This window comes from Callorhinchus milii, unplaced genomic scaffold, assembly GCF_018977255.1.
Source record: "Callorhinchus milii isolate IMCB2004 unplaced genomic scaffold, IMCB_Cmil_1.0 Scaffold5, whole genome shotgun sequence".
Lineage (NCBI taxonomy): Eukaryota > Metazoa > Chordata > Chondrichthyes > Chimaeriformes > Callorhinchidae > Callorhinchus > Callorhinchus milii.
This window is the reverse complement of record NW_024704746.1, coordinates 67906043-67932428: the sequence shown is the minus strand read 5'-3', so window position 1 is coordinate 67932428 and position 26386 is coordinate 67906043. Positions and strand designations below refer to the sequence as shown.

Below are 26386 nucleotides of genomic sequence, written 5' to 3'. Positions count from 1 at the left end.
CTTACGGAGCTCGTCGAAGTGGGTGTCGATGCCATTGAGACCCGGTACCGAACACAGCAAGCGGGCTTTCAAGAAGGTCACCCATTTATTGACCAGACTCCTGTGTCCTCCAAAGTCATTCTGCCAACACGGAGAAGATTTATTACTAACGATAATAATCCTCGGATGCGACACAGCTCCTTATCACGTCGTTGAGACGACTCAAAGAGCCTCACAGGATACACTGTAAAGTGAATTGACTTGCGGGCGAAACGCGGCAGCCGATTGAACGCAGCAGCGTCCCACAAACAGTCGAGGATTGAGCGGCCAATTTTCTTGGGAAGGTTTATTACCCCCAGAAAGCGATACCCCAATCGACTAACAACCGGGTTCTTACTCACTGTTGGGTGTGTGTGATCAGTAAGGAAACTAGCCTAAGGTTTCGCCCTGGGAATCGAACCCAGGTCCTCTCGCTTGTGAGGCGAGCACTCTAACCACTGAGCTACAATAATCCACATGAGTTAATTTCAAGGGGGGCGCGGGCGGGGGGAAGAGGAGGGGGTCAGGACAAATGCTGAGGGTTCGTACATCATGACTGTGATTGATACAAGGTTTGAGCGTGAGTAAACGCCGCAATTTACAATTCCCCCCATACAGAGTAACTGGTAACAGATAGTCGAGGAGAGACTTCAAAGCTTCAGTGGAGGTCGGGGGGGGGGGAGAGAAGTGGGGGGGGAGAGGCGCGGAGGGAGAGGTTGTGGGGGTTCAGTCTTCCAATGCGTTTCCTCTCCTGTAGTTTTATGGTACAGTGGTGCCCGTTATAGCAGAAACTGTAATTAGTAACAGCCCACTGTAAATCTCCACTACATTATTCTCTGTTCATCTCCCCCCCCCCACCCCTCCCCCCCACCCCACGCACACAGGATCGCTCTGATATCACAACACAGCAATGTAAAAGTTGGCCAAAGACCATTTCTTTTAGGTCATCCGGGTGTCCGGCACACACGGAAACCCATCACCGTTGCTCAAGAGTCTCCAAACCCAACTGAGGATATTCCAGGCCTCCCATCCCACACCTGGCAACGCCGGACAGAGATTGTTGGAATGGAACCCGCGCTCTCTCTCTCTCTCTCTCTCTCTCTCTCTCCCCCCACGGAGGGACACATCCTGCTTACCTAATTCCGGAGAGTATTAGGTGCAGTTTGGCAAGAGCCAAGGCTACGGGGGGGTGGGAGAGAGGGTGGGGTGAGAGCCCAGAGGGTGTGTTGGGGGGTAACTAGTCTAACCATCTAAACCCACATATAGCTTGGCCATTGAGAGAGAGAGAGAGAGAGAGAGAGAGCGCTGTCTGGAACACTGCAGACCCTCTTGGCTCAGGAACTGACCAGGAGAGGCCTGGCCTCGATTCTGCCATTTTGTCCCCTTGGAAGTTTAAGGTCTCATTAAGTTTAAGGATGGAGTATTGGCATTGGGAGCGTCAGCAGCTCAAAGGGCGGGAGTGGGGGGGGGGGGGGGGCACTAACCCACACAAGTGGGTGAGCGAGAGGCGAGAGAGAGGGGGCAGGTGACTGAGCCCGAGGCTGACGTTGGGGCACCGACGGGCCGGATTTAGTGTAATTAAGCGGATGTGACTGCGTTACAGACCGGATTGTAACGTGACTCCCGCTAATTGGAAGCAGCAGTCGCCACTCAGCCCCCGAAACCCACACAGATACCTGAGCCAGACACGGTGGTGATGCCACCAGAAGCCGGGAGCCACTCGAATTCCACCCGGTCTCAGTCTGAGGGCACCGTCGCGCCTCTATATTTAAGGTGGCGCGGAATCGTGGGGTGAGATATATCCCTTTCTCTCCCAACAACAACAACAACAACAGTTTACATTTGATTGCTGTGATGGCCCCCGGAGGCTCACCTTGCAGACCTGCCCGATCCTGGCGTACGTTGCCTTTCCGGAATACTCCCCGTCCAAGGCGTTTTCCCGGAAAAAGAAATATATTTTGTCGTCCTCCGGATTGTCGCTCTCCGGGATGAGCTGCACGTGGACAAACCGCGGCTCTGCACGAGAGGAGACAGCGGAGATCAAACTATAGGGACGTCAGCATCATCGTCACCGTCATCATCATCACCAGTATCATCACCACCATCATCATCACCAACACCAGCATCATCATCATCAACACCATCATCACCATCATTATCAACACCATCATCATCAACACCACCACCATCATCATCATCATCATCACCAACACCATCAACACAGCATCATCACCACCACCATCACCAACACCATCATCATCACCAACACCAGCATCATCATCATCAACTCCATCATCACCATCATCATCAACACCATCATCATCAACACCATCATCGTCATCATCAATACCATCATCATCATCATCAATACCATCATCATCATCAACACCATCATCATCATCAATACCATCATCATCAACAACACCATCATCATCAGCATCATCATCATCAACACCATCAACACCATCATCACCATCATCATCAACACCATCATCATCAACACCATCATCACCATCATCATCAACAACACCATCATCATTAACAACACCATCATCATCAGCACCATCTTCATCATCATCATCATCATCACCAGCATCATCAACACCATCACCACCACCAGCATCATCAACACCAGCATCATCATCATCGCCAACGTCATCATCAATATCAACAACGTGATAGTAGTAATAAACCTGTTCCCGGTGTTCGCCCACTCACCGTTCAGCCACCGGGAGTCGTGCTGCTCGGTCCTGATGGGGTGATGGTGGCCGAGGGTGCGGAAGATGGCGTAATCCCGGCTCATAAAGTCTGCAGCCGTCCCAGCGTAGAGTTCCCCGTCTGTGTGTGTGTGTGTGTGTGTGTGGTGGGGGGGTTGGGGGAGAGAACAGAGGTCATACCAACGGCAACAACTTGCATTTATATAGTGCCCTTCACACAGGATAGCGTCCCAGAGCGCTTTCAGGGTGAGGAAGTCCCTTCAACCCATCTGATCTCATCCCTCCAGAAATCCCACCTCACCGTCTCCCACCATATTACCCCCTCTGGGTAAAGGAATATTTACTGGTGTCAGTTGGTGCAACTCAAAACCCCTCACACAACCTTCTGCCAAATCAGTGTCCGATTTAAAAGAATTTCAACGCTTTTAGGAGGAAATTAATGCAGACACGAGGGGAAGGGATTAGAGGGTTGTGGGAGGGAGGGAGCGAGTAAGTGAGAGAGAGAGAGAGAGAGTGTGTGGTTGTGTGCTTGGTGGTTGAGAGCCGAGGCAGACTTCAAATCAATCCCTTTTTAATAAAAAATGATTTAAAATCCACCTATTAATTTTTTCAAATGATTAATTACTCAACGATTAAACGCAGTGGGGGAGCGGAGCGAGAGCGAGAGAGAGAGAGCGAGCGAGAAAATATATATGTATATATTCATTGCCATTCGGGGCCAAAAAGATTAAAAAGGATATTTTACAAAACGCAAAGCGACGGGGAGGAGGGAATATCCATTATTAATGGCTGGAAATGAGAAATTGCGACTTTGATATGATTGGAACATATTTCAATGGAATGAATTTGGGAGCAGATTCCAAGGCACTTTATTGCTGGGCCATTTATCTTCAGGCTCAGTTCGGAGAAGGGGGGGTGGGGGGGGAGAGTGGAATCCAGAGCAAGGCATCATCTTAACAACATCATCATCATCATCATCATCATCATCAAGGCATACTGGGCATCACCTTAAAATTAGCGCCAGGGCATTTAGGAGTGAAATCAGGTGCAATTTTTCACCCAAAGGCTCAGTGGGTGTCTGGAACCCTCTCCCTCCCCCAAAAGGCTGTGGATTATGGCTGTGGATCCATTCACATTTTCGAGCCAGAGGTGGAGATGTTTGTTAGGTCAGGGGTTCAGGGGGTACGGGGCAAAGGCGGGTAATTGGAGTTGAGATACAGATCAGCCGTGATCTAATGGAATGATGGAACAGACTCGAGGGGCTGAATGGCCTCCTACTGTTCCTATGTTCCCACGATAGCTAAGGAACACCGAAAACCTTTCCTCTAAAACCAAGTCCCTGTAATACAGGACTGTGGTGTCAGACTCCACTATGACACTTCGCTGTGTCAGACACTCACCTATTAAAAGAGACGTCGTCAGCAGCTTTGGGTCATACGGGCTCTTACCCCGACCGTTCTCTATGTGAGCCGTGTCCAGTCTGAACACAATGTCCTAGTAACAGCGAGAGAGAGAGAGAGAGAGGGGGGAAAAGTAATAATAATAATTATTCTTGCCTTTGATATATCGGACAAATGCATGGGGTGGATGGGTGGGGGGAAGAGGGGGAATTGGCAGAATATAATATAATGAATAATAATCCTTGCATTCGATAGCCTTATCGCATCATCGAGACGTTGAAAGCGCTTCACAGAATATACTGCAAATTGTGGTGACTGTATATTTTGTGGACGAAACGCGGCAGCCAATTGCGCACAGCAGCGTCCCCACAAACAGTCGTGGATTGAGTGACCACTGAATTTTTTTGGGGGGGAGGGGGTGGGGAATTATTATCCCCGGAACGTGAGTAAGAAACCTTGCCTAAGGTTTCACCCCACCCGGCCTGAAATCAAACCCAGGTCCTCCGGCTTGCGAGGCGAGGGCTCTAACCACTGAGCTACAGGATAGGGTGAAACATGCCGACGTCAGGCTCAAAGCCTCTGTGGCGCAGCACATCTCCGTAAGATATGAGAGCCTGAAACGACCTTGAGTGATGGATTCAGGCAGGAATGATGGCATTTCGATTGCGGTGCAGAATTGGCTCCTGTTAAAGACTATTGACCTCAAGGTCCCCGGTGACTGAATCCAATTGTCTCCGAGCTCGGCTGATACCAATCCTCTTCTCATCACATTTGGCTGGGATGTCAGGTGTAATGTATAGCCGATGCCTTAACTCACCGCCCTCAGCCGAGGATTGAAAGACAGCCTTTTTCTATCTCAGCAAATCCTCAAGAGGTTTCGAAACCTCTCACACAGCCTCAGCCTTAAAGGTTGTCTTTCACCCCTTAACGTTTGAGGAGAGTACAACTGGGAATCGATTAAGGCGTCACAATTGTTGAACGGGTTAATTAAGAGCGTGCGTGCCCGTGTGGGGGTGGGGGTTGGGGGAGAGAGAGAGAGAGAACGCTGTCTTTAGATGAGATGTTAATAATAATAATCCCCGCATTTGACACAGCGCCTTATCACGTCGTTGAGACGTCTCAACAGCGCTTCACAGGATACGCTGTAAAGTGCAGTGACTGTGTGCTTTGTAGGCGAAACGCGGCAGCCAATTGCTCCCAGCAGCATCTCCCCCCCCCCCCCCACACACAGCCTTGCATTTGATAGCCTTATCGCATCGTCGAGACAGAATATACTGCAAATCGCTCCCCCCCCCCACCCACCCCCAGTGCTACACTGGAGCATTAGCCTGGACTGGGAGTCGGAGAGAGAGAGAGAGAGAGAGCGGTGTGGTGTGCAGAAGGAGGAAATGAAACAACTTATTTATTTGATTTGGGGCTGACCAGATGGGCTATGGGGGTGGGGGGGGGTGGGCAGGGGAGGGGGTTGGGGGTGAGTTTGATTGCTACGTTCCTATCTGCCTCATTTCCCTCTGTGTAAATAGCCATGAATCTGCCGTGTTACCACACAGAGAGATGCAATGAGAGGGAAAAATGTGCGGGGAGGTTGATGAATATTTCGGGGTTTGAGAAAATAAATAGTCTGGTAACTCGTTCAATCTGGGTTTGCGGAGGAAATGGATCTGCGAGGAAATAGAATAATGAGCTCCATACGTCACTGTAATGAGAGTCTCAACATCCCTGGCAATATTCTGCCCGGAGTCAGACTTCAGAGCCCGCTCACCCTCAAACTCGCTCTCTCGCTCGTTCACCCTCTCTCCTCTCCTCTCCATTCCCGGGCGGAAAAATAAAATTAATAATAATAATTATAATCATATCGTTGACACCTGTCCTGTCCGCGCTCTCTGCTCAGCGGGCTCCCGCCTGCTCGCTCCATGTCCCCCTGCCCGGCTCGCTCTACCATCGGCGGTCAAGCCTTCAGCCTCTCTGCCTCCCGCCCTTTGGACCTTCATCCCACAGTCCCTTCGCCTCGCCCTCGCCTCCTTCAAGGCCCATCTCAAGACCTTCCTCTTCGACCGCTCCGTCTTCGGTCACCCTCCTACCCCCCCACCCCCCACGCCCTCCACCCCCTCCTGATCCCAACCCCCAGCTCGGGTCCAGAGCACTGACTGTCCAGCGCCTTGGGACGTCCTCCCGATGTGAAGGGCGCGGTGTAACTGTCATGTGTTGCTGAGACGCCTCAAAGCGCTTCACAGAGGATACTGTGTGAGTCACAGAATGACTATATTTTGTGGAGACGCTGCTGTGTGCAATCGGCTGCCGTGTTTCGCCCACAAAATATCCGGTCAATTCACTTTACGGTACGTCCTGTGAATCGCTTTGAGACGTCTCAATGACTTGATAAGGTGCTTTTCCACATGCAAGGATTATTATGATTATTATTATTATCATCTGAAGGATGGCGTGTCTGACAGCCGTTATGAAATGCTATGTTGCTGTATGTTCCGCACTAAAAATTAAATGTGTTTTACTGAAACAAGGCCTCCCCCTGTGCTGTAAACATTCAAATGTTCTGTAAATACTTCCAAGATAAACTATCGTAAAGGTTACGAGGAGAGAGCAGGCGAATGGGGGTCAGAGCGGAGAGCTCCAGCGGGGGAGCGAACCCCAGCACAGACACGATGGGGAGAGAGAGAGAGAGGGGGAATGGGGGTCAGAGCGGAGAGCTCCGGTGGGGGAGCGAGCCCCAGCACAGACGATGACCGCCCTCTGGTGAGCAGTGTGGAGCTTCTGTGGTTCTGTGCCAAGGTTCAATGTGATTAGCCCAGTTTGTGCAGTAATCACAGCAGGAGGCTGGTGCCTCTGATCAAGTCTTCTGTTGAGCCGTGGGCCTGGCGTCTGCGAGGGAATGAGCGCAGCCCCCAACCTACACACCACGCGGCCAAATTACTGTATTCCCAAACCGGAATTCCGTCTCCTCAACCAGGAATCTCCTCGGCATTCTCATCCACCGGCTCCACCGGTTACAGGGGTAATGACCCATCCCCCCCCCCCCCCCACCCTCACCCACCACCCCCCCAAAAAAACCATCAGGTCACTCAATCCACGGCTGTTTGTGCAATTGCCTGCCGTGTGTCACACACCAAATACACAGTCACTTCACTTTACAGCGTATCCGGTGGAGCCAGCGAGGGGGGAGGAGGGTAATGGAGGTTTCAGGTTACCTGTGACTGGTGACCGATCTCGATGTAGGCACAGATTGGGTGAAAGGCTCCCGTCCCACAGGCATACAGGTGAGTGTGGTTATAGAACTCCAGAACCCGCACATAGTTGGCACATTCCTTCTGTGTGAGACGGGGAACGAGAGAGAGAGAGGGAGAAAGAGAGAGAAATAGAGAGAAAGAGAAATGGAGAGGGAGGAATAAAGATTGAAATATATATAGTATATTAATATATATGAGGAATAGAGAGAGGGGGGAAATGGAGAGAGAAATAAGGAAATATGAATACATGTGTGGACAGAGAATGAGAGCGAAAGAGAAGGAAGGAAGGAAGGAAGGAAGGAAGGAAAGAAAGAAAGAAAGAAAGAAAGAAAGAAAGAAAGAAAGAAAGAAAGAAAGAAAGAAAGAAAGAAAGAAAGAAAGAAAGAAAGAAAGAAAGAAAGAAAGAAAGAAAGAAAGAAAGAAAGAAAGAAAGAAAGAAAGAAAGAAAGAAAGAAAGAAAGAGGAAACGAAAGAGGAAACAAAAGAGGAAACGAAAGAGGGAACGAAAGAGGGAATGAAAGAAGGAACGAAATAGAGAAAGAGAAATATAGAAGAGAAAAATATAGAGAGGAGTGGAGAAAGAAACAAGAGAGAGAGAAAGAGAATTAGAAAGCGAGTCAGAAAGAGAGAGAAAACACACAAAAAAAAATCCGTTAGTTCCAGAAACTTCTGAAAGTTTTCGCACGAACAATATTGTCCAAATTCCACCCCTGGCATCACCCAACCCATCCCCACACCCCTCCCTCCATCCCTCCCAGGCCCCTCTCTCCCCCACCCCCCCACCCTCTCCCCCACCCCACCCCACCCACCCTCTCTCCCCCACCCACCCACCCTCGCTCCCCCCCACCCTCGCTCCCCCCGCCCCCCCTCTCTCCCCCCCCCACCCTCTCTGCCCCCCCACCCTCTCTCCCTCACCCACCGCCCCTGCCAATTTGTCTCTCTCTTTGCGCAGCGGGACATTGTGAATTCCAGAAGCTTCCGTCTCGCTGTGAGAGTGGTCCGGTACAGCTCCCCCTGGCCTGGCCTGGCCTGGCCTGGACACAGAGCACCCGGTCAGAGACACACTGTCAGAGCCCAGGGTGGGTGTGAGCTCACGCTCGCTCACAGCTAACACAACAACCACCTCAAAGACACCACGTTCCCGGCTTTGGAACCCCTCCCCCCAAAAAAAAACCATTTGCTTCCTTTATTTCCGCAAACAATTTCACACATTGTTCCCAAAAACGCCATTTGTCCCAACCTGACCGTGTTTATACTCTACACATCTCCCTCCTCTATCCCCCTCTCCCCCACCCCTCTATCCCCCTCTCCCCCACCCCTCTATCCCCCTCTCCCCCACCCCTCTATCCCCCTCTCCCCCACCCCTCTATCCCCCTCTCCCCCACCCCTCTATCCCCCTCTCCCACACCCCTCTATCCCCCTCTCTCTATCCCCTCTTCCGTTTCCCTCTCCTTCACGGATATTTGCGAGGACCTCGCTGTGGGCAAATTTGGCTGCTGCGTTCGCCTACAAAACACACAGTCACTACGCCTTACACTTTTACAGTGAAATCCCCTGAAGCGCTTTGAGACGTGCAGCTGACGTGAAAGGCGTGGTAAGGATTATTACTTATTACTAAGTATTACTTCTTACAACGTTTACGACGTTGTAAGGAGCCCCTTTTTTTTTCCTGAACAAGAACCCAAAGCCGAGAGAGAAAGAGAGAGAACGAGACAGAGAACGAGAGAGACAGAGAGGACCCTGGAGTTTATTGAGGGGTTGGGCGGAGAGGATTGAGTAGGTAACACACAGAAATGTCCCCTGGGCCCCAATATAAGGTCGGTGAGTGATTTGCCAGCGTCGGACATGAGATCTTCACCCGCTTAAAACAACACAGCACATCTGTGTCAACATGTTCTACACAGGAGCCGGTTGGGTGAGAAGGAGGGACAGCCATTTGGTCTCTGTGTGATCGCACTCCGAGTTAATTGTCAATCACCTTCAGTGTGTCAGCCTGAGGCTCAGTCACTTTGCGCTCTCGCCTCCGAGCCCGAGTTAACTCAACACTGTGGGTTCGAGCCCCAGATTAAGAGCACTCTGAGCTCGCAGTCTAAGATGACACTCCAGGGTAGGGCTGGGGGGTGGGGAGTGGGGGTGGGGAGTGCGGGTGGGAGCGAGAAATCTTCTGCAGCGTCGGATGAGACGTTAACACTCACTCCCCGTCTGCCTGTTCAGGGGGATGTTAAAGATTCCGCGGCTTGGGAAAAGAGGAGACTCTCTCCCTCTCTCTCTCTCTCTCTCTCTCTCCCGGTGTCCTGGCCGACAATTCCCCCCTTCCCCCAAAATAAAATTTGGTCCCTCGCTCCAGGGACTGTCTGTGGGACCCTGTGACACCCAACTTGGCTGCTGTGTTTCGGCCGGAAAAATATAGTCACTCCACTTTACAGAGTATCCCGTGAAGCACTTTTGAGGCGTTCCCCCCCATCCCATGGGGAGGGGTGGGGGAGAGAGAGAGAGAGAGAGAGAGAGGGGGAGCATTTGGCAAGAAAATGCACCGAAAGGACATTAAATTCTCTGAATCAAGTTTGAGGAGCATTTGGATGGAGCCTCCCTCCCTCCCTCCCTTCCTGCCCCACTTCCTCCCCCCACCTCCCCCCGCCCCTTCCCCCCACTCCGAGCGTTCCCTCAGTAGCTGCGGTCGCAAGACAATCTCTGTCAATCCCAGAGAATTATTTTCCAGCTCATAGAGCTATCCAAACACACGCTGTATAAAGCACACCCGATCCTTTTGAAGTGCAGCCGGGCAGGGAGGGCTCTGAACAAATACTGCTCCGTCAATGGCTTCCTGCTTCATTCACATCCATCCCTCTCTCGCCCTCGCCCTCGCCCCCGGGCTTTGCTGTGTTGGTCACCGGGTGTCTGACACACTCGGAAACCCGTCACCGTGACCGGCCGGGTATCTGACACACACGGAAACCTGTCACCGTGACCAGCCGGGCGTCTGACACACACACGGAAACCCGTCACCGTGACCAGCCGGGTGTCTGACACACACGGAAACTGTCACCGTGACCAGCCGGGCGTCTGACACCCACACACGGAAACCCGTCACCGTGACCAGCCGGGTGTCTGACACACACGGAAACCCGTCACCGTGACCGGCCAGGTGTCTGACACACACACGGAAACCCGTCACCGTGACCGGCCGGGTGTCTGACACACACGCGGAAACCCGTCACCGTGACCAGCCGGGTGTCTGACACACACGGAAACCCGTCACCGTGACCAGCCGGGTGTCTGACACCCACGGAAACCCGTCACCGTGACCAGCCGGGTGTCTGACACACACACAGAAACCCGTCACCGTGACCGGCCGAGTGTCTGACACACGTCTCCCCCCTTCCCCCTCTCGACTCTCCTCTTCCCCCGGTGTGATTGCTGAGATGAGCGGTGTCTTACCGTTAGGTCTTTCCCGGCCCACTTACACTCGTCTCTCCTGGTCTGGGACGGGGGCCAGTGAATCTGAAACGTCAAACACAAAGATATCAGACCCCTGGCTTTCCACCCCTCACCTCATCCCATCCTCCAGGGGCCTCACAGCACTTGGCAGGATTTTACTGTAAAGCGTAGTGACTGTGTCTTTTGTAGGCGAACGCAGCAGACAATTTGTGCCCAGCAACGTCCTCGCAAACACCTGTGGCGTGAGCGAGCGATTTTATCTGAGGGGTGGGGGGGGGTGGATTGGCAGCCAGGACACCGAGAGAGAGAGAGAGAGAGAGAAACTTTTCCCTTCTCTTTTCCCAACAGCGGGATCTTTAACGTCCACCCGAACAGGGCACAGACGGGGTGTGAGGGAGTGAGACGTCTCAACGACGTGATAAAGCACTATATCAAGTGCAGGGATTGTTATTATTATTATTATTATTATTATTATTATTATTGCTGTGAGCTCACACCTCACTGACTCTGGGGTGAGAATGAGACACCAACTGAGCCCAGACCGGAGGGCGGAGAGAGAAAGCTAATCAGCTCTGTTCCTCAGCTCAGTGTAAACGTCATAATACAAACCAGGTGATAACGTCTTGAAGTCAGGGTTGTGGCTCTCTCCCTCCGAGCCGGTGGTGTGGGGGGGGGGGGGCGGTGGGGAAAGGGTGGGGGGTGGGGGAACAGTCTGAGGACATCAAAGGCAGGACTGGGTAAGAACTGGGTGATTTATCACCTCTCAAACGCAGGATGGCCCAGGCCAAGTGTAACTCAGAGCTCAGACACCGGCTGGTTTCCTTACTGCGACTGAAATTCAGGCCAGAATGACCCAGGGTAATAATAGCTTCAGCATCTGAGCTGGCGGGGGGTGGGGGGGTGGAGGGGGAGGGGGTGACGGGGTGGGCGGAGGGGGTGGACTGTGGAATTCTCCGCCACAAGCCAGTCCTGGCACACAGTACGGACACACAGCACTTTACTGGCGATTTCAGACGTGCTGTAAGAACTGATCCCCCCCCGACCCCCCGACCCACCCACCCACCCGCACCCCGTGGATCTCCTGTGGCTCAGTGATGAGACCTCACCGTGCGATCGAGAGGACCCAATCAATCAATTCCGCACAGCAGTGCCCCACAAACGGTCGTGGATCGAGTAGCCAAACTTTCGCCCCGTTCCCGGGAATCAAACCCCAGGTCCTCTCGCTCGAGGCCAGTGCACCAACCCCTACCCCACGGCAAGGTGCTGCATCAAGAGGTTATTGAGTACTAAGCATGTGTGAGGAGGGGGTTTGAAGCCCGGGAGAGAGAGAAGGGGCGAGGTGTAGGGAGGTTTGAGGGTCCCGGGGAGCGGAGAGGGCCGTGGAGGTGGGGGGGAGTGGGGATTCAGACGGGAATAGCGGAACTTTAAAGGGTGAGGGGGGGCGATGGGAGAGGTTTGTGTGAAGATAACGTGGACTGGGTTGTGTTGGCCATATGGCCCTCTGGTGTCAGCCCCCGCCATCGGACAGGGTGTAAACTGCCTCGTTCCACAACACGTTCCATGTGATAGTTATCACGTCAAATCTGTTATGAAATGACACAACTCTTCCCTTTGAGTGGACATTCGAGCCAAAGTATTTTTTGTGTGTGTGTGTGTGGGGGGTGGGGGGAGGATAGTGAGGTGCATCCCAGGCCTTTAGCCATGCGCAGTCCTGTAGGAGCTCGAACCCGCAACCTGGTGAGGGGGAGCGGGCGACTGAGCCGAAAGCTGAGGAGCACAGGACTCGGGTGTAAACGGTGAAGGAGGAAGAGATAAGAGTTGCCGAGAGGAGCAGAGTGACATATTTATTCTGCTTGAAGGAGCCTCTTACCGCGTTATGGGGGTTTGTTTGACAGAAGGAGGTAACAAGTGAGTACGAGGTGACTGAGCCCCTGTTTGTTTTGAATCGCTCTCTGCTCTAAGTACACTAAACCCAGGTCCCCACGCAGCCTGGTCCATCCTCACACTCGGCCGAGCTCCCTCACTTACTCTTCCGGTCTCTCTGCTTTGTTAATTACCCCCTCCACCCCCCCCCCCACCCCACCCCCCCCCCCCCACGCACACCCACCCCTCATCTGTGCCCTGCGCTGCCGGGAACAGAGAAGGGAGTTTCTCTCTCTCTCTCTTTCTTTATCGGTGTCCTGGCCGAAAATGCCCCCCCACCCAAATAAAATCGCTCGCTCACTTCACGGCTGTTTGCGAGGACGTCGCTGTGCGCAAATCGGCTGCCGGGTTCGCCCACAAAACACACAGTCACTACGTCCGATGATAAATTGTGTGAAGCACTTTCAGACGTCCTCCTGACGTGAAATGCGCTGTCAAATGTGAGGATCGCTGTTAGCTTAAAACTGCTTCCCTCTTGCTCTCCCTCCCTCCCTCCCTCCCTCCCTCCCTCTTTACCTCCCTCTCCCTCTTTCTTTCCCCCCCTCGCTCTCTCCCCTCTCCCTTTTCTCCCGCTCTCTCTCTTTCTTTTCCCCCGCTCTCTCTCTTCTTCCCCCTCTCTCTCTTGCTCTTGCTTCTCTCTCTCAATTTCCCTACCTCGCTCTTCTCTCTCTCTCTTCTCTCTCCCCCCACTCCCCCTCCCTGCCTCCCCCCCCTCTCTCTCTCTCTCTCTCCCTCCCCCCTCTCTCTCCTTCCCTCCTAGCCTCCCCCCCTCTCTTTCTCTCTCTCTCTCTCCCCCCTCGCTTCTATTTCTCTCCGAATCTTGTGCTAATTACCAGGTATCAGTGTCTCCCCCCACACACCCCCCCCCCAGCCCGCTCCCCCAGCCCCACCGCCCCCACAACCCCCACCCAGGTTGTCCCCTGTGCTGACGGGAGGGGGGAATGGGCTCCAGTGTGTTTTCTAGGACTCTGGGCGGAGGAGCAGTGAGTGGAGCTGAGCTGAGCTGAGCTGAGTGATGTGCTATGTCTGGGCGGTTGGAGCTGCCCTGCAGACAGATCTGCCAACCACCCGTGACGGGTGTGTGCTTTAAGTGTAGCAGGACATGCTCCGTCTAGCATGACTCTGTGTGTGTGTGGGGGGGGGGGGTGGGGTGGGGGGGGGGGTGGCAGGGCTGTGAATGCCACTGACAGGCAGATACCATCCAGTCAGTCAGCTATGGAGCCCTGTAGCTCAGCGATTAGAGCCCTCGCCCCGCAAGCGAGAGGGCTCGGGTTTGATTCCCGGGCAGAGCGAAACCTTAGGCAAGTTTCCTTACCCCCCCCCACCCCCCCGCGCCCCCCCCCATATACACACACACACGCCCCTGTTTACCAGCAGTTGTTAATCGATTGGGGGAATCGCTTTCCGGGGGTAATAAACCCTTCAAAATAATATAATAATGTGGTCACGCAATCCGCGGCTGTCTGTGGGACGTCGCCGGGTGCAATTGGCTGCCAATTTTGGAAGCGAGTTACAGTGCATCCTGTGAAGCGCTTTGCGACGCCTGAACGACGTGATAAGGCGCCGTATCAAGTGCCCAGGATTATTAACTTGAATTTCTGCAGGAATCTTTCACCGAGGGCAGCGTCTCGGAGCTCTCAACAGCAGCGGAGCGCGATGCCAAGCCGTGAGCATGAGGGGCGACGAGGAAGGTCTTCGGGTCCGATCTGAAGGTGGGGAAGGAGGGGGCAAAGGCGGAGGGACAAAGGGAGAGAGCTCCAGAGTTTCGGGGCTTAGTGGCTGAAAGCGCGGCCGATGATGGTAGAGCGGAGGGGACGAGGGACATGCAGGAGGTCGAGCGGAGGCAGAGGGGTGCGGAGTGGGGATCAGCCTCCCTGCTCCCCTCTGTCTCTCTCTCTCTCTCTCTCTCTCTGGGTGGAAGCTCTCGGCTTTGCTGCGCGTAAACACAGAAGTCAGTCACCTTCAGGACGTCCTTGTTGATGTCGGTCAGGTCGAAGGAGAAGACGTAGTCCTTGGCGCCCACGTACAGCCGGCCTCTCTCCTCGTCCAGGAGGAAGGTCTGGTAACTGGAGCTGTTGGCGATGCCGGGGAAACTCACCACATTGTTCAGCTCCACCATTTCTGTGAGAGAACAAGTAGAGAACAGGGGTGTGTGAGGGGTGTTGGGTGGGGGGGTGGGGGGGGGGTTCAGTCACAGTCGAGGGTTAACAGGGGACAGAGGATCACAAATGACAGTAATAGCAGTCCTCGTGTTTGACCCCAGCGCCGTATCCTGTCGTTGAGACGTCTCAAAGCGCTTCACGGAACACGCTGTACGGTGTAGTGACTGTGCATTTTTGTGGGTGAAACGCGGCGGCCAATTGCGCACCGCAGCGTCCCCCACAAACAGCCGTGGATTGAGCGACCAATATTTGAGGGGTTTGGGGGTGGAGAGGGGAGAGTTGAAGATGAAGGGGGGAGGGAACCGGATGGGGTGGGGTGGGGGGGTCGAGTCTGGGTGTACGGGAGCAAGCGGGGGGGGGTGGTGGTGGTGGGGGGAGGTGGGGGGAAACCAGTTGGAGGGAGAGTGAGGGTGAATGGGGGAGGGGGAGGGGGGGGGGAGCCAGGCTGCGGAGCAGTGAGTGAGGAGATGTGGACGAGCCACCTGCGTGTGTGTCCCACCCCCACTCCCCCCCCCCCACCCCCACCCTCTCCCCACCCCTCTACCCGAGGCACTGAAACACTTCCCAACCGGGACAGACAGCCGGACAGCAGGTGACGGAGGACAATCAGCAGCAAATTCCGCCAGTTACGGGCAATAATATTATTAACAATCATAATAATAATAATGATAATCCTCAACTCTCACAGCGAAATGTCTCGAGGGCCGTTCGCAGGGAGTTACCATGTAATGACACGTCGCCCGTGGCTTGGATTTAGCGCCTGGGGAGGACGTCTCAAAGTGCTTCGCGAGGTTCGGGTTTAATGGGCGGTGACCGTGCCTTTTGTGGGCGAAAGGCAGCGGACAGTTTGCGCACAGCGACGTCTCCGCAACCGGCCGTGGAGCGAGCGAGAGATTTTATCGGTGGTGGTGGGGCGCGGGGGGTGGGGGGGGTTTGCCCAAAGCAAAGTCCCGCAAAACAGCCATTTCTCTATAAATCGGTGCAGGAGTGGGGATGGGGGAGCGAGGAGGGGGGGCGCGGGGGTGGGGGGGGGTGGGTGGGGGGGGGATTAGTAACCAGGACTCCGCGCCTTCTCTTTAGATGTAAACGTTGGGTGATCAGAGCTGAACAACACAGTCCGTTCCACAGCCGAGTGTTACCCGATCTCCTGTACAGAGGCAAACTATGCACTAAATGCTGTGGCTCCGACCACGATTGTATGTTGACTTTATTTAAAAACAACACACACACACACACACAGACACAGACGGAGCGAATAATTCACGGAGGAGGTCCTCTCATTGCAGCCGACAGGCAAAACCTCCGCACTTACAATCTCCAGCTTAAGTGGTTAGAGCGAGAATTCATTCCTCCCGAAAAAAAAATGCGCTCACTCAACCCCACGACTGTTTGCGGGGGGAACGCTGCTGCGCGCAACCGGCGGCCGCGTTTCGCCCGCAAAATACACACAGTCGCTTTGAGACGTCTCGAGGACTCGAAAAGGCGCCGTGTCAAATTATTATTATTATTATTAGTGTTGTAAGTCCTCAACGTTCAACAAGAACTTTTTTACCGAAGCATTTGTACCGTGGCCCCTCACGCAGGGCCGTGTCCTGGAGCACTTGTTCAGGATATTGCGTCAGGATATTGTCCACAGACATGGGGTGAACTCTCCTGGGTTTGTGCATTACGTTACAGTAAAGGTTACGAAACCGGAGATTTTGCGAAATCCCCGAAACCTTCAGCGAAATTGCGAAATCACAAAACCGTCGAAATTAGGAGTCGGGGAATTTGCTGAAAAAAGGCGATTATTTCATCGTTTTGATAACCGGCCTCGACACTTGTTTTAGTGTTATCAACACATAAGTGTTGCACGTTGCGCAATTAATATTTTATTCACCAACTCCAAGTGATGTCTCACTTGGCTGATGAGTCAAAACAAATGTTTGTCACCGCAAGTCAAGTTTCCAGGACACCGGACGATATATTTTAGCTTTGCTTTGAAGCATTTATAATAATAATAATCCTCGCATTTGATAGGGCGCCTTCTCACGTCTTCGAGACGTCTCAAAGCGCTTCACGGGATATACTGTAAAGTGTAGTGACTGCGTACTTTGTGGGCGAATTGCGCACAGCAGCGTCCCCACAAACGGCCGTGGATTGAGTGACCGGATTATTATTATTGTTATTGCTTGAAGGGATTATACAACTGTCGGTCTGACCTTTTTTTATTTGTAGACATTCACTGTCTGTGCAATAACAGCTTTAATTTCGCAGAATCCCTGGTTTCACAACTCTGCTGTAACCGCCACTGCCTTGTGGAGCTCACCCGCTCCATGGCGGTTGGTGCATCAATCGGCTGCCGCGTTGCGCCCCGCGAAATACAGTCACTACACTTTAGTGCAGAAGCTGTGCGGCGCTTCGAGACGTCTCGACGGCGTGATAAGGCCCCGTATCAAATGCAAGGGTTGTTATTCCTATTAATATTATTATCTGCCTGTTCAGGTGGACCTTAAAGATCCCATAATAATAATAATAATAATAATAATTATTGCATTTGATTTCGCGCCTTAAGACGTTTTCAAGACGTCTCAAAGCGCCTCATTATTCGAAAAGACGAGGGAATCTCTCTCTCTCCCCCCCCCCCCCGCCCGCCGCCCGCCCGCCCCGACCCCCACAGTGTCTGGCCAACAATTCCCCAAATAAAACTGACCCCTGGCCCCACCACTCTTTGTGGGACGTTGCTGCGTGCAATTGGCTGTTGCGTTTGGCCCAGAAAATACACAGTCACTTCACTTGACAGTGCGTTCCTGTGAAGCGGGTGGAGACGTCTCGACGTTGCCGCGGCGGCGCTGGGTCAAACGCGGGGGGTTATTATTCCATGGTATTGTGATTATCATCATTTATAGAACACAGCAACTGCATTATTACGAATATCATGACATGTAAATCAGGGCCAAAGAATCTCCGCCCCGAGCTCTGAGCTCTGAGCTCGTGCCTCCCCCTCCTCGCGGTTCAGCTCCCCCTCGCTCGCTTGCTCAGTCGCCTCGCTGGCTTTTAATTTAAGACACGACAGGTTTAAAAATAGCCTCGGGACCAAAGGAACACTGAAATGATTCCCACTAAACCCACAGCGGTTGAGGAGTGTTAACGTTGACATGAGTTAAACCACAGTCAGTGTGTGACGCACCACGTTAGCAGCTCTGACTCTCTCTCTCTCTCTCTCTCTCTCTCCCCTCTCGTCTCCTCGCGCCCTCCTCTCTCTCTCTCTCTCTCTCTCTCCTCTCTCCCACCTCCCTAACCCCTCACCCACCCCCGAGTTCACCAGATTGGTTCCACTTTGCTCAGTCACTCGCTCACTCGCTCTCTCTCTCTCTCTCGCCCCCATTAATCACAATAATAATAATAATAACCAGAAGGTTGTGGGTTTAAGCCCCTCACGTCGGGCAATTTGAGCTCACAGTGCAGGCTCTGATTTTAAGGCTCTCCCTCCCTCCCCCACCCATCCACCGTCCCCCACCCACCCACCCACCGTCACCCACCCACCCACCATCCCCCACCCACCCACCGTCCCCCACCCACCTGTCCACTGTCTAACCTGTCAATTCAGTTTTCCCAAAATACAACTTACAACATAATTACCCCATCTTCGAGACGTCTCAAAGCGCTTCACAGGATACACGCTAAAAGTGTAGTGACTGTGCATTTTGTGGGCAAAACGCGGCAGCCGATGGCGCACAGCGACGTCCCCACAAACAGCCGTGGGTTGAGTGACCAAATTGTTATTATTTTTTGGGAGGGTCTATTACACCCCGGAAAGCGATCCGCCCATCGACTAACATCCGTGTTCCTACTGACCGCTGGAAAACAGAGGCGTGTGCGTGGAGTGAGGAACGTGCCGCGCCCGGGAGTCGAACCCGGGTCCTCGCGCTCGCGAGGAGAGGGCTCTAACCGCTGAGCTACAGGACCCCACAGGATCCGAGGGCTGAGGCTGAGGCAAGTGGAGACCAGGAGCTTTTGTGATGTGTTAACCTGTTCCCAATCCCGACCGCCCTTCCCCGGGAATTTCCTCTCAAGCCGATCACTTGTAAGCGATTATCCCGGGTCAGTCACTGCCCCGAGGGAGGGGGGGGGGGGGGGGAGCCTCCCTTTTACTCACTGCCTGTTGGGGTGCAGGCAGGGTGGGGGGGTGGGGGTGGGGGGGTGCGAGAGAGGAGCGGAGAGGAAGGGGGACCGGAGGGGGAAGGGAGAGAAGGAAGGTCGTGGCTCTCCCCTCCCGAGGGCCGGGGGGTGGAAGGCGATATCTGGTGATGAAATGCGGCTTTGATGTGTTGGATTTCACCCGAAGCTAATCACACTCAGCTGTGCCACGCACACGCTCACCAACACATACACACATACACACGCACACGCTCACCAACACATACACACATACACACGCACACGCTCACCAACACATACACACATACACACATACACACGCTCACCAACACATACACACATACACACGCACACGCACACACGCTCACCAACACATACAGCCACCGAGCCCGAGCTGGGGTCAGGCACACACACACACACACATACACACACACACACGTATACACACGCACGCGCTCACTCGCCAACACCAATGCCCACACGCTCATGCACACATGCTCACTCACGTGCACAACAACACACACAAGTGCGCGCACGCCATGCGGGCATGCATGCACGCTCACACACAAGCGCACGCCCGTACACGCACGTAGATGCATGTACACGAGCGTACACACGAACACGCACTTTTATATTTCGACTCTGGAGGAGTTTATCCGTTTCCCTGCGAAAACCTGACCCAACCTCAGCCACCGAGGGAAGGAGTTATTTTATTAGGGTGGGAATTGTCGGCCAAAACACCGGGAGAGAGAGAGAGAGAGAGAGAGAGGGGATCTTTAACGCCCATCCGAACAGGGCACAGATGGGGAGCTGTGGGCAAACGTGGCAACCAACTTGCGCTCAGCAAAGAGCAGTGAACTTCCCCCTCTCTCTCTCTCTCTCTCTCTGTCTCAATCTCTCCCTCTCTCACATTCTCTCTCTCTCACTCATTTGTGGAGTCCTGTGGCTCAGTGGTTAGAGCACTCGCTTTGCGAGTGAGAGACCTGAGTTCAATTCCAGGCAGAGGGCGAAACCTTGGGCAAGTTTCCTTACTCCACACAGAGCCTAATAATAGTCCCTCCAAAACAAAACAAAAATAAATTGGTCATTTTCAATCTACGACTGTTTGTGGGACATTGCTGTGCGCAATTGGCTGCCGCGTTCGCCCACAAATATACAGTCAATTCACTTTACAGTGTGTTCTGTGAAGCGCTTTGGGACGTCCTCCCGACGTGAAAAGCGCTATATCAAATGCGAGGATTATTATTATTATTGTCTCACACACACTCTCACTCACTCACTCACTGTCTCATTCTCTCTCTCGCGCGCGCACTCTCAATTCACTCTCTCTCTCTCTCTCTCACTCTAGCGCACGCACACATACTCTCACTCTATCTCTCACTCTAACACACTCCCCCCCTCTCTTTCTCACACACTCTGAATTCACGCTCAATTCACTCACTCTCTCTCTCTCTCTCTCACTCCAACACTCTCTCAAAACACACACACACTAACTCTTGACACACACACTCTCTCACACAAACCCCCTCTCTCTCGCTCTTTCTCTCTCTGTGTGTGTGACACACTCCCTCTCTCTGAATGCCTCCCAGTTGATTATAAATACATTATAACCACAGGATTGTCCTGTGGGAACCGAGTGGAAAGAATTAAAGGCGTCAGTGGCTCTGGCAGGCAATCAGCCTCGAAACCAACCTCCGACTGAAGCTTTCCATTCACGCCCTCGCCCTCGCCCTCTCTCTCCATTCCTTTCTCTCTCCCTCTCTTCCACTCTCTCCCTCCATCTTGCTCTCTCTCCCCCTCCCTCTCTCATTCCCCCTCGCTGCCGCGCGCTCTGTCTCTCTGCCTCCATCCGTCCTTCCCTATCTCTCTCTCTCTCTCTCCCCCCACCCTGTCGCTACTCGGCGTACGGTATGAACCCAGACTTGCTGTCCCTCCCCTCCACACTCCCCCCCCACCCCCTCCCCGGAAATTACCCCCCACCCCACAAACCTCAAATTGCCCTACAACCCACGGCTGTTTGTGGGGACGCTGCTGTGCGCAATCGGCTGCCGCCTTTCACCCACAAAACACACAGTCACTGCACTTTACGGTATCTCCCGCAAAGCGCTTTGAGACGTCTCGAGGACGTGATAAGGCGCTGTATCAACTGTGAGGATTATTATTATTATTATTATTAAAGGGGTTTCTCTTTCTCTCTCTCTTTCCCGGCTTCTCGTGCCCGCCCTGGTCTCCCAGCCCCTCACTGTTCCCCCCCCTTCCCCCTCCACCCCCCACCACCCGCATCGCATCTCACAGCTTCTCGTACACGGCGTACGGCAGCGTGCGCTAAGGCGGAGGTCGTGAGCGAGCGACGACGCCGTGCGAACCATTGTGAGTGCGAAGGAAACTCTGAGCGATTCCGTTGAGAATCACGGCTTCGAGTTTGTTACCCTAAGAACGTCGCCGGACAGAAGGAGACCGAGGTCCACACGGTTTGCCTCCCACCCTCCTGGCGGTCGCTTGACCTGTCGCATCTCCGAAACCCTCCGCCGCATTATCCCCGGATGCTATTCTCCTGATAAAAATCGATCAAATTTGCTCTTGAATTCATTGATTTGTTGTGAATTTGCCCCTCCCCCCACCCAGTCCACCCCCCACTTCAATCGCAGGCGGTGTCCTAACCATCCGCTTTAGTCCGCGCCCGGCATTGTTCGGGGCTTTCCAAAAAAAAAACTAATCGTCGTAATAATTAAGATAACAATAAAAATAATAAAAAGAATAATAATAAACTTTGCATTTTGATCCTAGGCCTGAAATCTCAGAAAATGCTAAGTTACTCCTTATCCTCTCCTCCCCCCCCATCCCACGCACACACACCCCCCCACCCCCAAGACAGTCCCCCACCTCCTACGCACACAGCCTCACCTCCCACGCACCCCCCCCCCCACCTCCCACGCACGCACACGGCCGACATTCATTAAAACATCTCGACCTTCAACACAAGGAGAAGATGTGCGAAGGTCTTGTCTCTCTCTCCTCGCCCCGAGACCTTCCCTCGACTGACGCGAGGTCACGTGCGGTCAGAGAGCTGGGGGTGCGGGGTGGGGGGGGGGTGGGGGGGGGGGGAGCGGAGTATTGTCAGAGACGGCCGTCCTTCAAACCGGACCGGCGTCAGGAGTCGGAATCGCGCAGACTGACGCAGGCTCAGCTGACGTTAAACCTCACTCCCCGTCCGCCTGCTCAGGTGGACATTAAAGATCCCCGGCCCACCATCCCCCAGATAACCCGGTCACTCGCTGGACGGCTGTGTCCGGGGACGTCGCTGTGCGTAACTGAGCTGCCGCAGTGTGTCCCGTGAAGGCGCTTTGAAGCTCTACATCGAACTCAAGGATTAACGTCCGTTAAAACAATGACTTCCACATTGCCAGAGAATGAGTAAAACAACGTGCTCTCCTCGCAGGGAGGGAGGGAGGGAGGGAGGGAGGGAGGAGGGGAAGAAAAAAAAACACCGCCTGTGCCAACAAAAATCATTTAATCTCACAATTACTCATCGTAATTCGTCGAGTAGTAAAACTGAATAGAGTGAGCGAGGCAGAGAGAGAGAGAGAGAGAGAGAGAGAGAGTGTGGAAGAGTGCCAGAGAGAGAAGCTTATCGCAGAGTTTTATCACCTCGGCTCAAAGCGCCTCGCAGCTCATTAATATTAAATTAATAATAATTCGAAGGTTAATATATTTTAATTCTCAATTACTCTTCAGCAGTTTGAAAGCCGGTGAGGAAGGGCGGCTGAATTCGTAGCCCCCCGCGGGTCGAAACCCATCCTTCGGATAATAATAATCCTCGCGTTTGATACGCCGCCTTATCACGTCTTCGAGACGTCTCAAAGCGCTTCACGGGATACACTGCAGAGTGCAGTGACTGTGTGTTTTGCGGGCGAAACGCGGGGCAGCCGATTGCGCACAGCGACGTCCCCCACGAACAGCCGTGGGGTTTCGCCCTGACCTGACCCGCCCGGGAAATCGAACCGGATCCTCTCGCTTGCGAGGCGAGGGGTCTAACCCCCCCTGAGCTCCAGGGACTCCACGGAAGGAGGGAGAGAGAGAGAGAGAGAGAAAGAGAGAGAAAAAGAGAGGGGAGGAGGGAGAGAGAGAGAGAGAGTTCAAAGCAAGCTTACCTTTGTAGGAGAGCTTTAATCTTGGCACATTCCTCTTGACGGCCTGGCCGCTCAGCCAGGGTGGGAGCAGGGCGAGGAGAGCGGTGATTGCTGACAGCCAGTCCATGGTTTGAAGCCCCTTCGCCGGGGGAGTCGGGGAGCGGGAGGGAGGGAGGGAGGGAGGGAGGCAGAGCACCAATCACCCAGTTACGCTTCTCTTGTGCGTGTTTGTTGCCCCTTTTTTTTCCCCCCCTTTCGGTGTTAAAGCCCCTTTCCCTCTGTGGCTGTGTTCAAGCCTGAGACCCTGCGGGGGGGGGGGGGGGGGGGGGAAGGTAACAGGTGATCAGAGGCAGTCTCGCTCACTAGAGGAGTCAGGTTGCTTTTCTCTCTAGTGTGGCTCGCTCACACTCATGCTCTCGCACACACACCTACGCACACGCACGCACTCATGCACACGCGCACACACACGCACAGCAGACAAGTGAGCTGGAATAGTTAATGCTTCAGATCAATGGGAAGCTCTTCACAGTGTATATTAGAGAAAGAGAGAGAGACACACAGAGAGCGAGACACACCCACACAGTCAATGACACACTGAAAGAAGGACACACACACACACACTCACACAGTGACAGACACAGAGAGACACACACACAGTGACAGAGAAAGACACACACACACACTCACACAGTGACAGACACAAAGAGACACACACACACAGTGACAGACAGAGAAAGACACACACACACACTCACACAGTGACAGACACAGAGAGACACACACACACACAGTGACAGACAGAGAAAGACACACACACACTCACACAGTGACACACACAGAGAGAGACACACACACACAGTGACAGATGGAGAGAGACACACACACAGTGACAGACAGAGAAAGCCACACACAGAGAGACACACACACACACTCACACAGTGACAGACGGAGAGAGACACACACAGAGACACATACGCATGGAAACACACACAGTGACAGAGAGAGTCACACACACAGTGACAGAGAGAGTCACACACACATACAGTGACAGACACAGAGAGTCTCACACACACACACACACAGTGACAGACAGAGTCACACACACAGTGACAGACACAGAGAGTCACACACACACAATGACAGACACAGAGTCACACACACACACAGTGACAGACAGAGTCACGCGCGCACACACACAGTGACAGACACAGAGTCACACACACAGTGACAGACACAGAGAGTCACACACACACACAGTGACAGACACAGAGTCACACACACACACAGTGACAGACACAGAAACACAAACACACACAAATGGAAAGCACACACACAGGACCTGCGCACACACACACACACACACACACTCATTGTTTCAGCAGTTACTGGGTCTCTCGCTCTCGCTCTGCCCCCCTCTCCTCCCCGATGATTCTCAAAGCAATTAAATGTTTGTTGGGGCTGTTGCTGGTGTCTGTCTGTCTGTCTGTCTGTCTGTGCCTCTCACTCTGCTCCGAGCACCAGATTGTGGAGCCTCAGCACATAGCTTTTCTCTCCTTCTCTGTCTTTCTCTCTCTCTCTCTCTCTCCCTCCCAACCCACTGCAGCCCTTTTGCTGACAATGAAACACCAAATGATTTCCATCTCATGTCTGTGTCCCTCCCTGGTATTAGCGGGATTAAACATACACACGCACACGCACACACACACAGGCTCAAACGCACATGCACACAGACACACCACAGGCAGGCGCGCACACGCACACACACACAGAGAGGCAGACACACACACACACAGAGAGGCAAAGAGAGACACAACACATACACTCACTCGATGTATGTGTGTGTGTGTTAGTGAGGGTCTGTGTGTTCGTGCGCACGTGTGTCAGTGCATTTGTGTATCTGTGCTAGTGTGCAAGTTAGTGTCGATGTGTGTGTGTGTGTGTGTTGGTGTGTGTTAGTGCATGTGCTGGTGTGTGCGTGTGTGTCAGTGTGTGTGCTGGCGCGCGCGTGTGAGTGGGTGGGTGTGCTGGCGCGTGTTAGTGCGTGTGTTGGTGAGTGTGCGCGTGTTAGTGCGTGTGCTGGCGTGTGCGCGTGCGCGTTAGTGGGTGTGCGTGCGCTCTGTCAGACGAGCCCTTGGCCGCGGCCGCCCGCCTCTGGTTGCCGGAGTGCTACGGTTATTGCTCAAACAAAAACAGATCGGGAGGAAGGACGGACAATTTCCCACACTCTTTCTTCCCCCGATTGTGCGCAAAGCGCCAGCAAACTTTGCCTCGCGGGCAATGTGTGTCCACAATCAGCAACAGAACGAGAGACGCGCGGAGAGAGAGAGAGAGAGAGAGAGACACAGCGAGAAACTGTTAACCCCTTCCTGTCGACTCTCTCTCTCTCGCTCTCTCTCTCCCTCCGTTTCCATCTAAAATATCACACAGTTAAAACAAAAACACGCACACGCACACCGTTCTTTAGGTTTTCTTTCCTGTTTAAGCGGCCACTCCCTCAGGAAAAGCCCCAGTAAACCTCACCCAAAAACAACTCGGATCAAAGGGAACGGGGAGAAGCCAACTGGCTCTCTGGTGCTTCGAAGATTCTTTTTCTTTTCTTCCGGGAGTGGAAATTGTTTTGGGGAATTTGGGCTCGTTTTAAGGTTCACGCTGATAGGGACACAGACGGAGGGAGACACAGAGAGAGAGAGAGACACACACAGACACAGACACACACACACACACGCACGCGGATATAGAGTGAAAGACAGACACACACGCGCGCGCACACAGATACAGACACACGCACATACACACACCACAGACACAGAGACACATGCACACAGACAGACAGAGAGAGAGAGAGACACAGACACAGACAGACACACACACAGATACAGAGAGAAAGACACACACAAATGGAAACACGCACAGAAATGTGAGCGCACATCACCCCCCACACACTCACACTCACCCCCCCACACCTTATTTTAGCAATGCAGAGATTTATTTTATCGCCAAACACAGAGCGAGAAGTTCGGGTTAATTTTCGGTGTGGACAGGCGGTCGGTCGAGGGGGTGGTTGGTGGGGGGGGGGGGGGGCGGAGGGAAGGAGGGGAGGTTATCCGGAGGAACATAAGGTTGGTGTTTTTTGCCTATTAGCGAGGGCGTAGACCCCTACCTCTCCCCCCAAGAAAAACAACAACAAACAAGGGATGAGCAGGAATGTCTGCGAGG

General features: G+C 53.4%; 1 protein-coding gene across 2 annotated transcripts in view; it reads right to left on the bottom strand.

Moving 5' to 3' along the window:
• Positions 1-23347, bottom strand: part of sema3ab (sema domain, immunoglobulin domain (Ig), short basic domain, secreted, (semaphorin) 3Ab) — a 35344-nt gene extending 11997 nt beyond the window's left edge. Inside the window, exons 1-8 of one of the 2 annotated variants that reach the window (XM_042335629.1) lie at positions 23192-23347; positions 14699-14859; positions 10816-10878; positions 7339-7458; positions 4136-4229; positions 2737-2856; positions 1892-2034; positions 6-120 (exon numbers count right to left, since the gene is read on the bottom strand). In XM_042335629.1, the coding sequence (XP_042191563.1) occupies positions 6-120; positions 1892-2034; positions 2737-2856; positions 4136-4229; positions 7339-7458; positions 10816-10878; positions 14699-14859; positions 23192-23297 (922 nt within the window). In that variant the 5' untranslated portion in view covers positions 23298-23347. The remainder of the gene's footprint in view (positions 1-5; positions 121-1891; positions 2035-2736; positions 2857-4135; positions 4230-7338; positions 7459-10815; positions 10879-14698; positions 14860-23191) is intronic. The other variant, XM_042335630.1, reaches the window with a different exon arrangement.
• Between the last annotated feature and the right edge of the window lie 3039 nt (positions 23348-26386).